Raw genomic sequence first — 12,500 nt, forward strand, 5'->3', positions numbered from 1 at the left:
GACCCATTAGGACCCCTGGACCTTGCCATGCTCCAGACTCCAAACCGACTGTTACGTTCTGGCCAACTAACAAACAGCAGAGCTCATCACATTTTTTTTTGTTTATGAAGCTAAAACAGACCTTCAGCTTAACCTTCACTTCACTGCTTACCCTGCCCTAACCTTAACCAGAGTGAAAACACACCATCCATTTCTCATCTGACATTTACATAGAGGCACTTTTGGACTTGGTCGCTTGACCAGTAAGTGGAAACCAGATGCAGAAGGCTGGTTCTCTGGGCACAGCAGACTGGTGTGGTGCAGGGAACTGCCCAAGTGGTGGCACTGGTACTGGGGGCTGGGTAGTAACGGGGGGGAGACCAGCTGCCCGGGGAACGCCCATTACGAGATGGAGCCAGAGATAAGTGCTCTCCCAGGCCCCCTTTCACAGACGTAATTAGCACACTTCTTATCTGCTGCTCAATTCACATTCACACCCGCCCGCCATGAATGGAATGAGAGAGAGACAGAGAGCAAGAGAGAGAGCGAGAGAGACAGAGACAGAGAGGCAAGGGAACGAATAAGACGAGGCGCAGTGGAAACCTGTTCTCAGACAAAATGATCATTTGAGAAGAGAGGTATTTGCGAGTTAATACCATGGTTGCTTCGCTCTTCCTTGCTCTCTCTCTCTCTCTCTCTCTCTCTCTCTCTCACTTTCTCTCTCCTTCTCCATCTTTTCAAGGAGTCTTTGAACTCCTGAACAAAAACAGTGGTTTGTGCATCAAACTGCAATTTGGTAAAACAAAACTATCTGAGGCTATAATCATCCTAATCAGCAAGAAAAAATAAAGCCTGCGCAGATATTTCACGATAATTCTGCCCTTGGTGATCTATCCCCCCTGCATTTTCTCCATCAAGCGCAATTGTGAAAATCTTCCCAACTGTGCTTCTGACAGACACGTTGAAAACCTTTAATAATAACGCCTTGCTCCGCATTTTCTTTAATTACATTTAATAAAGAGTTAAACTATGTGACAGTGTTTTGTTTTTTTTGCTCGATGCGCACACAAGCTGGCATTGTGTGAGTGGGCTGTTGCACTCTGGGAGAAGATAACAGAGGCCCCCTTCGTCTAACTAGGGGAGCCATTCAGGGGATGGTTAATATAAACAGGTTTGTTTTGTGTTGAAACACTGGCGGCTGCCTGACTCTGAACCCACAATAAAGGAGACATATGTCATTATGCCCATAAATCACCACCATGGGTTTTATAACGGACAGTTACAGGTTGTTTTCTATCTCTCTCTCTTTAGATGTTTTCCATTCATAGTAGGTGGTGTGTTACGTGTGCATCTAGTTTTGGTTGTGTTCTGGTGGGGTTTTTTAGGGGTGTTTTGTCAACCTCACTTGGAAATGGAACTACAAGTTCCAGAGGTGAATTCAGATGTGATGTGACACTCAACTCTTATCAAGTCTTATCAAATCAAAATAAATATTATCAAGGCTAAATACTGATGGGTGTGTGTAAAACTTGTCAAGCTTTTTAAATATGAATATGATTTTATTTAGAGATGACACGCGCACATGTGTGCTTGCGTGTGTATGTACCAAATCTCTGGAGAAAGTACCACTGCCCTGAACATGTAGTGTTGTTGTTGTTGTTGTTAGTAGGAATAAACACAGAGGCACCCGAGAGGATGTGGACTAAGACAGGGGAGGAGCCAAATAGAGTTCCTGTTTCTACACAAAGAAGCAGATGGTACCCCCAGTGGCAGTGGGAATGGGTTCCCAGATTGATAAGTACCTGGCTTTTGGAGGCCGCCACCTTGGCGAACAGAGCCTGGGACACCTTGGCTCTCTTCATCTCCTGCTGGATCTCATCATAGATGGTGGAGTTGATGTTGAGGATGCAGCTCTCTGTCTTGCCGTTCCACTCACTGGGCAGAGGGGACGGCTTCACCTGGTGCAGAGCAAGGAAATCGTTGCACTGCACAAAGTCAAATGCAGTGTTAATACAAATAGAAAAAAAAACATTACCATTATGTTCTATGAGCACATTCTCTGAGTTAAAAATGGAGGATTTTACAGTCTATGACATTACTTTGATTGATTGATTGATTGATTGATTGATTGATTGATTGATTGATTGATTGATTGATTGGTTGGTTGAATACTTTATTCACAGTTTGCAAAACGTACAATGGTACATTGTACAATGATGCTAAAAGGATAACAAGCCCTGAGGGCTTGTTTCCATTGTTTCCACTTCAAAAGCTCTTTCTACCCCGCGCCTCTATTGACTAGATGTGATGATTGTATTGCAGTTTAACCAAAAATATACAGACAGTTGCTTGGTTACATGACAGTCAACCAGAGCACAATGGTTGGTTGTCTAAAGATTGTTCATCACAAGTATATCGCATACAGTATGTAACAACAGTCAATTGACACTAAATCTATACTTATGTGCCAGAACAACATACTGTATTTTCTTTGTTACTGTTGTCATTTCTGATAACTAGCCTTCCTAAGTCCACTGTATCTTTGTATTTGTGTGTTATGTACAAATGTATTGTCATCTTATTACATTTTGTCTAAAGCCCAAGCCACACCAAAGGGCCGGGTCGGGACGGTTTTTATGGTAAACCACAACAATGCAACGCATTGAGTTGCATTGGTGTGGTCTACCTTAAATACTGTCTTGTCCCGACCCGATACTTGGTGTGCTTTGGGGTTTAGATTTATCCACATATTGACTGAAAATGAGAAAGCTTTCTGTTGTAACATTGTAACATTTGTATTTGAAATATAATAACTTCATAAGTTGTACGTCTTATTCATGTGAGATTCTATGAGGACCACTGTACCATTTTAATATAATAATGAATGGCATGATGGGAAACGATAATCTAGTATGAGTCATTTCTGCTGTAAGAATGCTTGCTTGTGTGTGTGTGCGTGTGTGCGTGCGTGTGTTGTTTGCTTACAGGGGAGATGCCAACAGGGATTCGGGGGTTCCAGTCTTCAGGTCTGACGGTGTTACAGTCTTCTCTCCTGGGCTGTAAGGGGTCAAAAACAGAACATGTCCATGTTTGTTCAGGCTCACAAGAGGGAATTGGACAAAACAAGAGCACGTGCAACCACGCACACACTTGTAGGCCGTCACATGTGCATACATGAGCACATGAACAAGCGTTCACTTGCACTCTACACATATATGCATGCTGATGTACCCGCATGCTCACATACACAAAGAAGTATTCTTCTCTGTAAGCACAGAGTGTAAAGATATTCTTACGTCAGTGTCATTGTTTGCTGATTAGAAATTAAAATGCTAAAGCAAAATATCAAATCATGTTTCATTCAAGGGCTTGTCGTGTCTTGAGGAAACCTTTTCAGAGGGTAACAAATATCCAAATAAAAACATTACCCAAGAGCCATTAGCATACAAATCATTCGATATGAAAAAAAGAAAAAAAGAGAAAGAAATCCATGGGTATGAGAACATGTTATTCAAATCAACCACTAATAACCCACACAGCTACATACTCGCAAAACAATGTGCGCTTGAAGAAACATATATTCAAACATTAGTCTAGACACCTAACATGAGCCCCTTTTGGGACTTTATAAAAACAACAACCCCCAAAAAGGAAGAAAAAAAATACCACATACAGTAATCCTAAAATGTTGTGGTGAAACTGGAATGTTGAAGCATTCCTGGATATTTAGGGCCATTTTACGATGGCTTCAATGCAAACTTGTCGGTCTGAGAGGTAGGTTACCGTGTCAAGTTAATTGCTAAGGCCGGGACATGCGCTAACTGGCTCGGTTAGTTGAGCCACCCATCGGTACACGTGACACAAGACGTATGCCTGCATCTGTTTTTATGAGGCCTATAAAAATCCTCCTCTGTCTCTGACTCAATTGCCACCCTCACTGATTTATGTGGCTAAATTCACACCACATTGCTCCATAGGAGAGGCTGGCATATGGCCAGGTATAGGTGTGTGTGTGTGTGTGTGTGTGTGTGTGTGTGTGTGTGTGTGTGTGTGTGTGTGTGTGTGTGTGTGTGTGTGTGTGTGTGTGGGCGTGTGTGTTTGTGTGCTGCGCACCATTAGTATGTGTGCTTGTCAACTGCCTTGTGTAGTGGCACACTGATTTACAATCATGATATATATATCTATGTGTGCAAGTCATTCAGGTGGGAATGTGTGACAACTACAGTTATATTGACAGCGTGTCAACAGAATTGTAAAGTCAAAGATAACATAAAGGGTAAAACCGCAGGCTTTTTCTTGTCTGTATTTGGCATTTTGACAATTAAATGTTCTTCTTGTTGGCCAGCATGTGCACCAGTAAAGCCCTTACCTACGTATCAATTCTATTACTGTTATGTGATGGCCTCTGATGACCCTGCAGGCAAACCTTTGTGGTTTGTGTTCAGAAATACTAAAGGTTCTCTGTAGATACTCAGATTGATGTAAACAGGACACAAGCGCACTTCTGATACTAATGTCTTGTAATTCGCGTAATGAAATGATTGAATCCTGAAAAGGTGGAGACACCTCCTGATCCTAGGCATTTTGGAAAGAGGACTGATGCAAACAGAATTAAGGCCATCAACAGAGGTATGTCTGATAGCTCAGACCCTGCTTTTTAACTTCAATGCATCATCATACAAAGGTCCACTCTCCCACTATGAAGCGTTGTCCTGAGCTGACACAGTCTTTCCATTGTAAGGACAGGCAGTGGACTGTAACGTGTCAAAACCACTGGTTCAGAAATGGCCTCTGTCATACTGGCTTTGTAAGGGTTAGGGTTAGGCAGCTGCTGTGATCTCAACATGCAGTTAAAAAGGGGAGTCTCCATTTTGGACCTGGGTGGCCCTGAGCTCGAAGGAGAACCTCTTTCTCTAAGTGTTTTTGCTTTTCTCCTCCATCTCTTTCAAAGCTGCATCTTCAGCACAGACAGGGCAGGACAGAGGAGGCCTTTGTCAGCCCCTCTCACCTCCCAGACACACTTGACCGCACATCAAATGGGCTTAAGTGGCAAAAAGTTGCCATATACCTTTTTGAATGAGGAACTTTGATTTACAATGCGAGTAGAAAGTTGTGGCATGACAGGCAGAGAAGATAAATCAGGAACAGACGGACTGATGACAGACAGACAGAGTGGTGCTGGATCTGTCAATGATCTTGTCATCACCGTGCCAGGTTTATTTTTAGAACGGGAAGGTTACAGTTAATGGTGCATGATTGGCCATAGAAAAGGTCAAAATTAGCCCTTGTTTGTGTAGCCATCTCCTCCTCTGAGTAGAGGATGAGAAGGATGCAGGAAATAATTGAGAAGTAACATGCCGAATGTGATGTATGCTATCTAACAGAGACATTCGCTGTGTCCAGACAGCTTGACGGTCTGTCATACATGTATGTGACTCTGAGGTGTGTAACAGAATGCATAATGTGGTGGCTCCGGAATGTGTGAGTGGCATGTGTCTATGAGTGGCATGTGTCTATGAGTGGCATGTGTCTATGAGTGGCATGTGTCTCATGACATTTGCAGAAGTCCTCAACAATACATTATGACATCCCAGAACCGAAAATAGACGATCTACAAGCTCACAACACGTTGGCCACGACACTTTGTGAGCTTGTAGATTGGCTATTTTCAGTGCATAACAACCGCCACAAAGTATGAATCAAGCCTTACACTCCGTTGCAAGACCCTTTTGTCAATTGTCGCTCGAAGAAAACTGAATAAAAGGCAGTGTCAACACTGTTTTCAGTGGAATAATTATAGCATTTATGTCTTAACACACTCTCAACATGATCAGACCTATATTTATGTACTATACAGCTCTTGCAGTACCCTGTTGCTGGATTTATGGAGGCATCACCTTATGCCCTCACAATTTCCAACCTGGCAATCGATATATACAACAATAAATTAAGAGTCGTGATTGATTGGTTGTGGTTTGAAACAGCTAGCTCAGCAGTAAAGGAACCATACATTTCAGCTTATGTATGCTCCATTTTTACATGTGCTTTACTTCCTAAACTTCCGATCTAATATGCGATCTGAAAGCCAGTTGTCTCTGTGTTTCTTTGGGTGAAAACCTGGTTACCTGGACAGGCCGGATGGGTGGGGTGCTGATGAGTGGTGCGGGGCCCATGGCGGACGCTGCCGACAGGCTGCGCTCCCTCTCGTCCTGGTAGATGCGGTCTCGCTCGGCTTCGGGCAGCTGCAGGAAGTTCTGCATGGCACGAAGGTTGACCAGCAGAGACTGGGATGCTGTCTTGGGGTCCTCTTCCTTACGCAGGATCTCAGACAGCAGGCCCTGCATGGTGGCGGAGGGCAGAAGAGGAGAGAGGAGGAGGCAGAGACGACGAGGGGGTGAGGATATGAAGGGAGAGGGGGAGGGGAAGGAGGGTTGGGAGAGAAAGAGTGAGAGAGGCCCTGGCTGAGCAAGTAAAGCCTAAGTTATACTTCGTTGTATGATGTTGCCACCAGAAAATAGCCACTCTACAAGCTCACAGGATGTTGAGATGTGACGCGTACCGTTGTGAGCTTGTAGATCATCAATTTCAATCGTAATATGAGCCATCAATGTGAAAGAGTCTCTGTAATGACAATGAAAATGTGAAGCTTTCATCTAACTTTAACTTGCTAGTAAGCTAACATTGCCTGAAGGCTCATACATAGTCTGGATTTACGGTGGTGGGGTGACCACCGAACTACAACATGACGTCACGAGCTGCGGTGAAGAGCAAACCACCACCACCGCTCCAGCCCTTCTCTCTGTTTTTACTCACCACCGCTCAACGTTATTTCAGCTCCGGTGGTCACCTCACCACCGAAAATCCAGACTATGAATAGGCCTTTAGACACCCTGTATTTAGCTGGATTTACAGAGAAATTTACGGTGGGTATATTGCTCACATGTCACGTCTAATTTGTGTGTGAAATTCACAAAACAAGCGTAGGATCTTCAAAACTGTCTAACACTGGGCAAGGCTGTTTTAGGGCACATTGGACAAAAAAGCCTGGATATGGAATGGCAGTAAATCATGTATGCTGTTCAACAGACTTTGCAATGCACGTTGCAACTGTTGGGGGGGTAAGGAGATCAAGGCATGCAAATTAAGAAAGTTTGAGCACATTTACCACAAAAATACAGGTAATCGGCTTTTGCCACAAACGGTACAACCAAAAGGTCTCTTAGCTTTTTCCACAGAAAAACATAAAGTGAGTGAAGGGCCAAACATTTGACTATTGGATTGAAACTTATACTACACAGTACGCTGAATTATGTTAAAACAGCACGAACAGACTACTTTACAATAGGGCCAACAATGTTTTTGTATGAGCTTTACTATATCACTCATTATCAAACATATTGCATTATATGTGTTATATGTGTAAATATGGACTCAAGGCAGACTGTTTTACTGTTACATTATAAACATTTAACATTTGAGTACATACGGATGGAATATGGAATGCATGCTTGTACTGAAATCGTAGACTACATATGAATTACTAATAATTAAATGGAGTCAAGTTAAATAAATTTCCCTCAAAACTATGAGGACAATGCTGCCTTTTAAGATGTCGATTATTTTGGGGGTAATTTAGTTAATTCAGCTTGAGACGGTCAAAGGCCCGCGTCTGGCCCTCGGTGGCTGTCTGGCTGTACTTTGGCATTCAGCGTACTGCACTTTTTCTCACCAACACACAATGCAGCCAGAGCAGATTGCGTAATTAACTGCAGCCCTTGTAAATGAGATGCTAGCTCTGCACAGTATAGCGACTGCAGCATGTTCTTTCTGACCGGCCCACCACAGCCCATGCTGCGCTTTAGATCTAAGTAAATCCAGCTCACAGTATTGTTCAAGAGACAAGAGGGGAGTCACTGGCCTGTCTTCTGCTTCTCTGTATTTTATGTTTGTTATTTGTGTGTGTCTGTGTGTAACCCATAGCGATGATTTGAATGGCTGAGGGCTTAAAACGTGAGGATAAAAAGTGAGGACAGGATGATGTATTAGAGGATAAGAGTGCTCCTCACCTCACACAAGTGTGATTTTACTTTTATTTGACCAGAAAGTCCCATTGAGATGAGAAATCTTTTTTTTTACTAGAGAGACCTGGTCAAGGTAGAAGCTGTACAATTTTACAACATATATTACAATGCAATATCGATCTAGAGATTGGTATTGAGAGAAAAAGGCAAAAAGACTGGACATATAGTAGTATAGAGCCTTGGGGGACTAAATATATAGGGATTATGTGGTTAAAAAGCAACCACTTGGAGCATAGTTGGTAACTACCAAAGCTTGGACATAGAAGAGTACAGAGGTAACCTGAAAGTTTACCCAGTATCTCTTCATAGATACAATAAATAAACCAGTGTTGTCGTCTGGAAGTGGTCAGTGATGTACGCATTCCCAGAGAATAGGTTTATTACTTGCATGCGCAGACATCCCTCTTGTACAGCAGGCAATCAGCTTATCCTCCGCTTGCTTTTCAATGGAGATGAATTCTGTCATTACAAGGCCCCATTATGAGAGACGTATGATTGGGCCTTTTCATCAGCTGTTGGTCACACACTGTGTGAACCAATGCTGTGCTTCCTCTTGCTATCAATAGGTGTGATTTTTGGCAATACGCCAGGATAATGAGATATTTGATAGCGGATGGTGATCCTCAGAAAAAGAGTGGCATCACAAATAAAGCACACATCAATGTCAGTGTAAAATTTATAATGTGCACAGCATAATGTGACTCTGTGTTCAATTCAGATTTCAATGGGGAGGCCAACGGTAGCCTGGCAAGCATAAACAGATACAGACATGAAGTCATAGACAAAGATAAGCTTTCACAGAGAAAGGGAGTGCGTGCACGGATTGTATAGAAGTATTTGGGAGATGGAGATATGCGTCTGAGTGTGTGTGTGTGTGTGTGTGTGTGTGTGTGTGTGTGTGTGTGTGTGTGTGTGTGTGTGTGTGTGTGTGTGTGTGTGTGTGTGTGTGTGTGTGTGTGTGTGTGTGTGTGTGTGCGTGCGAGCGTGCGTGCACGACGTGTGTATGTGTGTTCATATGCCTGTACGTGTATGCTTCTGTCTGCCTGGCTGCCGGTGTGTCTGCGTATGCATTCTTCAGTCTGCGCATGTTTATCATTCCTCACCATCAGCCCTTTCCGTCTATCTCTCTGGTCAATCTGCGCCCCACCCCCCCCCACCCCCCCAACCAACACCCCGCCCCCTTCCCCCAAAAAAGACCAAGTACCTCCCCTGTTTCGTCAGATCCACCCCCTGCATCCACACACATACAGCACGCACGCGTCATGTCACTGCACGCCTCCCCCCTAAATCCCCCCAACCATTGCTCTTGTCTTTTTATTAACACACACACGCACGCACGCACGCACGCACGCACACACGCACGCACGCACGCACGCACGCACGCACGCACGCACGCACACACACACACACACACACACACACACAATAAATAATCCTCCAATGGCATTCTCTTAGGCACATCACTAGGCTGATTCTTCATATCAATTAGAGATAAGACTGTGCGTGTGTAAGTGCTTGCCAATTTGCACAAAAACAGTCTGTCTGGTTCTGCCATTATACTGTACGTGCTCACACACACGCATATGCGCACACTCACACTCACACTCACACACTCACACACACACACACACACACACACACACACACACACACACACACACACACACACACACACACACACACACACACACACAGATCCTTATCAGTGTATTATTTTTTTACACAATGACTTCAAAGGGAGTAGAGGTGTAATGAGGTTTGCTATTCATCCCCCCCTCCCAAACATGCGCAACATCTAAACACCTTATCGGTGTGTGTGTGTGTGTGTGTGTGTGTGTGTGTGTGCGCGCGTACGACCCAACCCAAATGAAATTGTGCGAGTGTGTGTCTGTAATGTACATGTGACTGTATGTCTGTCTCTAACTCCATGGGAAGTGAGGACGCTGTCGACTGTTCGCCGCTTCACCTCCCAATGTATGAATGAATGAACCATTGTAAGCGCTTTGAGTAGGCACGAGAAGTGCATAGAAAAGCGACATGAAAATGCAATTCATTATTATTATGTCTTCCCTCCTGTACCCTACATTGACCTGCATTGATTGGCCCCTCACTCACCTGGGTCCTGTTGAAGGCCACACGTGCGAACACGGCCTGCGAGATGCCCGCCCGCTTCAGCTCGTCCCTCACCCACTGGTAGATGTCCATGGACACCTCGGTGTTGGAGGCCACCTGGGGCTCCAGAGGCTTGCTGAGCGAGCTGCGGTTGACCGGTGGGTGGTTGAGGTACTGCTGCGATAGCGACTGCTGCGCCAGCAGCCGGTTGACCGCGTACTGCTGGTTGAGGATCTGCGCCATCACCAGCTGCTGGTTGACCAGCTGGGGGCTGATGGGCGTCGACACCATGCCCGGGTGGTGCATGCCAGGCAGCTGGGGCTGCCGGCCCCCCGCCGGGCCCCCGTGCGGCGGCGGGCCGTGGGGCATCGGGGGGACCGGCGAGGAGGGGTTCTGTTCGGCCGTGCTGCCCGGGATGGGTTGCTGCTGTTGCTGTTGTTGCTGCTGCTGCTGAGAGAAGCCCAGGTGGTTGTGGCTGTGGTTGTGGCTGTGGTTGTGGTTGTGGCTGTGGCTGTGGTTGGAGCCGGGCGGGGAGAGGTCAGATAAGCTGTCCATCTCTGCTGTAGGGAGGAGAAGCAGGAGGAAGAGGAGGAGGAGATGCAGGACAGAGGAGAGGAAAGAGAGACGAGTCGACTATCAGTACAAATTTTAGCCTGTGTTTTAGCCTGAAACATGAACATTAAGATGAAAGGAACAACATGTACAGTGTACAGTAGGTCTGGTTAAACACATAAGTTGCATATTATCACTATTATTATTATTACTTATATGTAGAATTGCTCCATATGGATATTAATATATTATGCTTTTAACTAGTTTTAAAAGTAGTTTTTATAGTTTTATAGCATCTATGTAGCATCGTGTCTTTTAACCACATTCACTTTCACAATTCTTCAACAATAGAGAAAATAGCATGTCACGATGTGTTACTTTGTGAACTTGTAGATTGGCTATTTTCGCTACTTTTGCACATCACTCTTATAATTTAGGAAAATACATAATATTTGAAATATGGCGATACGGTACAAGGTTTCTGCCCTACAGCAATGATATGCAAATACATACATGTGGTTAACTGATGCCTGCTGTGTTAGTCATGGTGTTCCCAGTCATACAGCACAGTGTACTGTAAGCCTGCTTAAAGAGGGCTGGATGGATGGAAGGCATACTGTACATAAAGGAGCTTCAGTGTGTGTGACCTGTGTCTCCCACAGCTCGTGTCTCCAAAATTAAGTTGAGGATTCTGCGGGCCCATCATGTGAGTAATATAAACAAGCTGAGAGGACCACAGGAAGACTTTTCTGCATGTGCATGTGTGTGTATGCATGCACATACAGTACAGCAGTGTGGATAGGTAACGCGGTTGAACATGTGATATACTTGAGTTTGTGTGTGTGTGTGTGTGTGTGTGTGTGTGTGTGTGTGTGTGTGTGTGTGTGCGTGCGTGCGTGCGTGCGTGCGTGCGTGCGTGCGTGCGTGCGTGCGTGCGTGCGTGCGTGCGTGCGTGCGTGCGTGCTGCGGGAGTGCGTGCGTGCGTGCGTGCGTGTGTGAGCATTCATGTGTGTTAATGAATAAATGCCAACTGAACCACCCATTGTTCTTAATACAACAATAGGGTGTGCAAGCTAGCCAATAAATATAGCTTTAATAAATAAATGCAGGGTTGGGCGAGAAGAGGCAGATGAATAAACTAATGAATAAGATGTTACCCTTGAAAAGGCCTTGCTTGCATAATATACTCTACCTGCAATCACAGGCCCGTAAGACCTGAAAATAAATGCATCACTTGACAGCAGTTGGGGGCTATCTCCCGCTCTGGGAATCTTTAAGTCCATAATAATAACTTGGAAATATTTTAAGATGGCTTTAAATTATGTGCTTAGCAGAGGAAAACAATGATTTGAGATCTAAAGGGTGAAGCATTTTGGAGTGGCTTGAATGTGTGGAAGGGTTTTCGTCTCTCGCATACGGTATTCGTGCGCTGAGGGGGCTGCTGCCAGGGATTCATACGGATGGCAACATTTACACCTTAAAAGTGCACAACAGCCTGCACATCCCACAGAAACGCATCGCATGGTATTTTGAAAAGCACAAATTGGTGTTAAGGCGGAGAGAGAGAGGGAGGGAGAAAGACAGAGAGAAGAAGAATCTTCAACGAGCTGAATATTTCAGCGAGGAGATAAAAGATTAAGTGCATGGATGTCTTCCAAAAATATCCACAATAATCGTGTGTTTTAGCTGCCTGTTTCTTAACTGTCAGTAAACACAAGATGCCTGGCCAAGACGGGTCTATTGACTGTTTGTTGAAAACAAATGATGAGGAGGAAA

The 12,500-nt window shown here is 44.6% G+C and overlaps 1 protein-coding gene across 8 annotated transcripts in view; it reads right to left on the reverse strand.

Annotated features, from left to right (window-relative positions):
* Positions 1-12,500, reverse strand: part of satb1b (SATB homeobox 1b) — a 66,793-nt gene that overhangs the window by 22,004 nt on the left and 32,289 nt on the right. For 5 of the 8 annotated variants that reach the window (XM_083761709.1, XM_083761707.1, XM_083761703.1 and 2 more), the window contains exons 8-11: positions 10,176-10,732; positions 6,105-6,317; positions 2,965-3,036; positions 1,782-1,964 (exon numbers count right to left, since the gene is read on the reverse strand). In XM_083761709.1, the coding sequence (XP_083617835.1) occupies positions 1,782-1,964; positions 2,965-3,036; positions 6,105-6,317; positions 10,176-10,732 (1,025 nt within the window). The remainder of the gene's footprint in view (positions 1-1,781; positions 1,965-2,964; positions 3,037-6,104; positions 6,318-10,175; positions 10,733-12,500) is intronic. The other 3 variants (XM_083761706.1, XM_083761710.1, XM_083761708.1) reach the window with 2 other exon arrangements.

The sequence above is a fragment of the Protomyctophum parallelum genome, assembly GCF_964188405.1.
Source record: "Protomyctophum parallelum genome assembly, chromosome: 3".
NCBI lineage: Eukaryota > Metazoa > Chordata > Actinopteri > Myctophiformes > Myctophidae > Protomyctophum > Protomyctophum parallelum.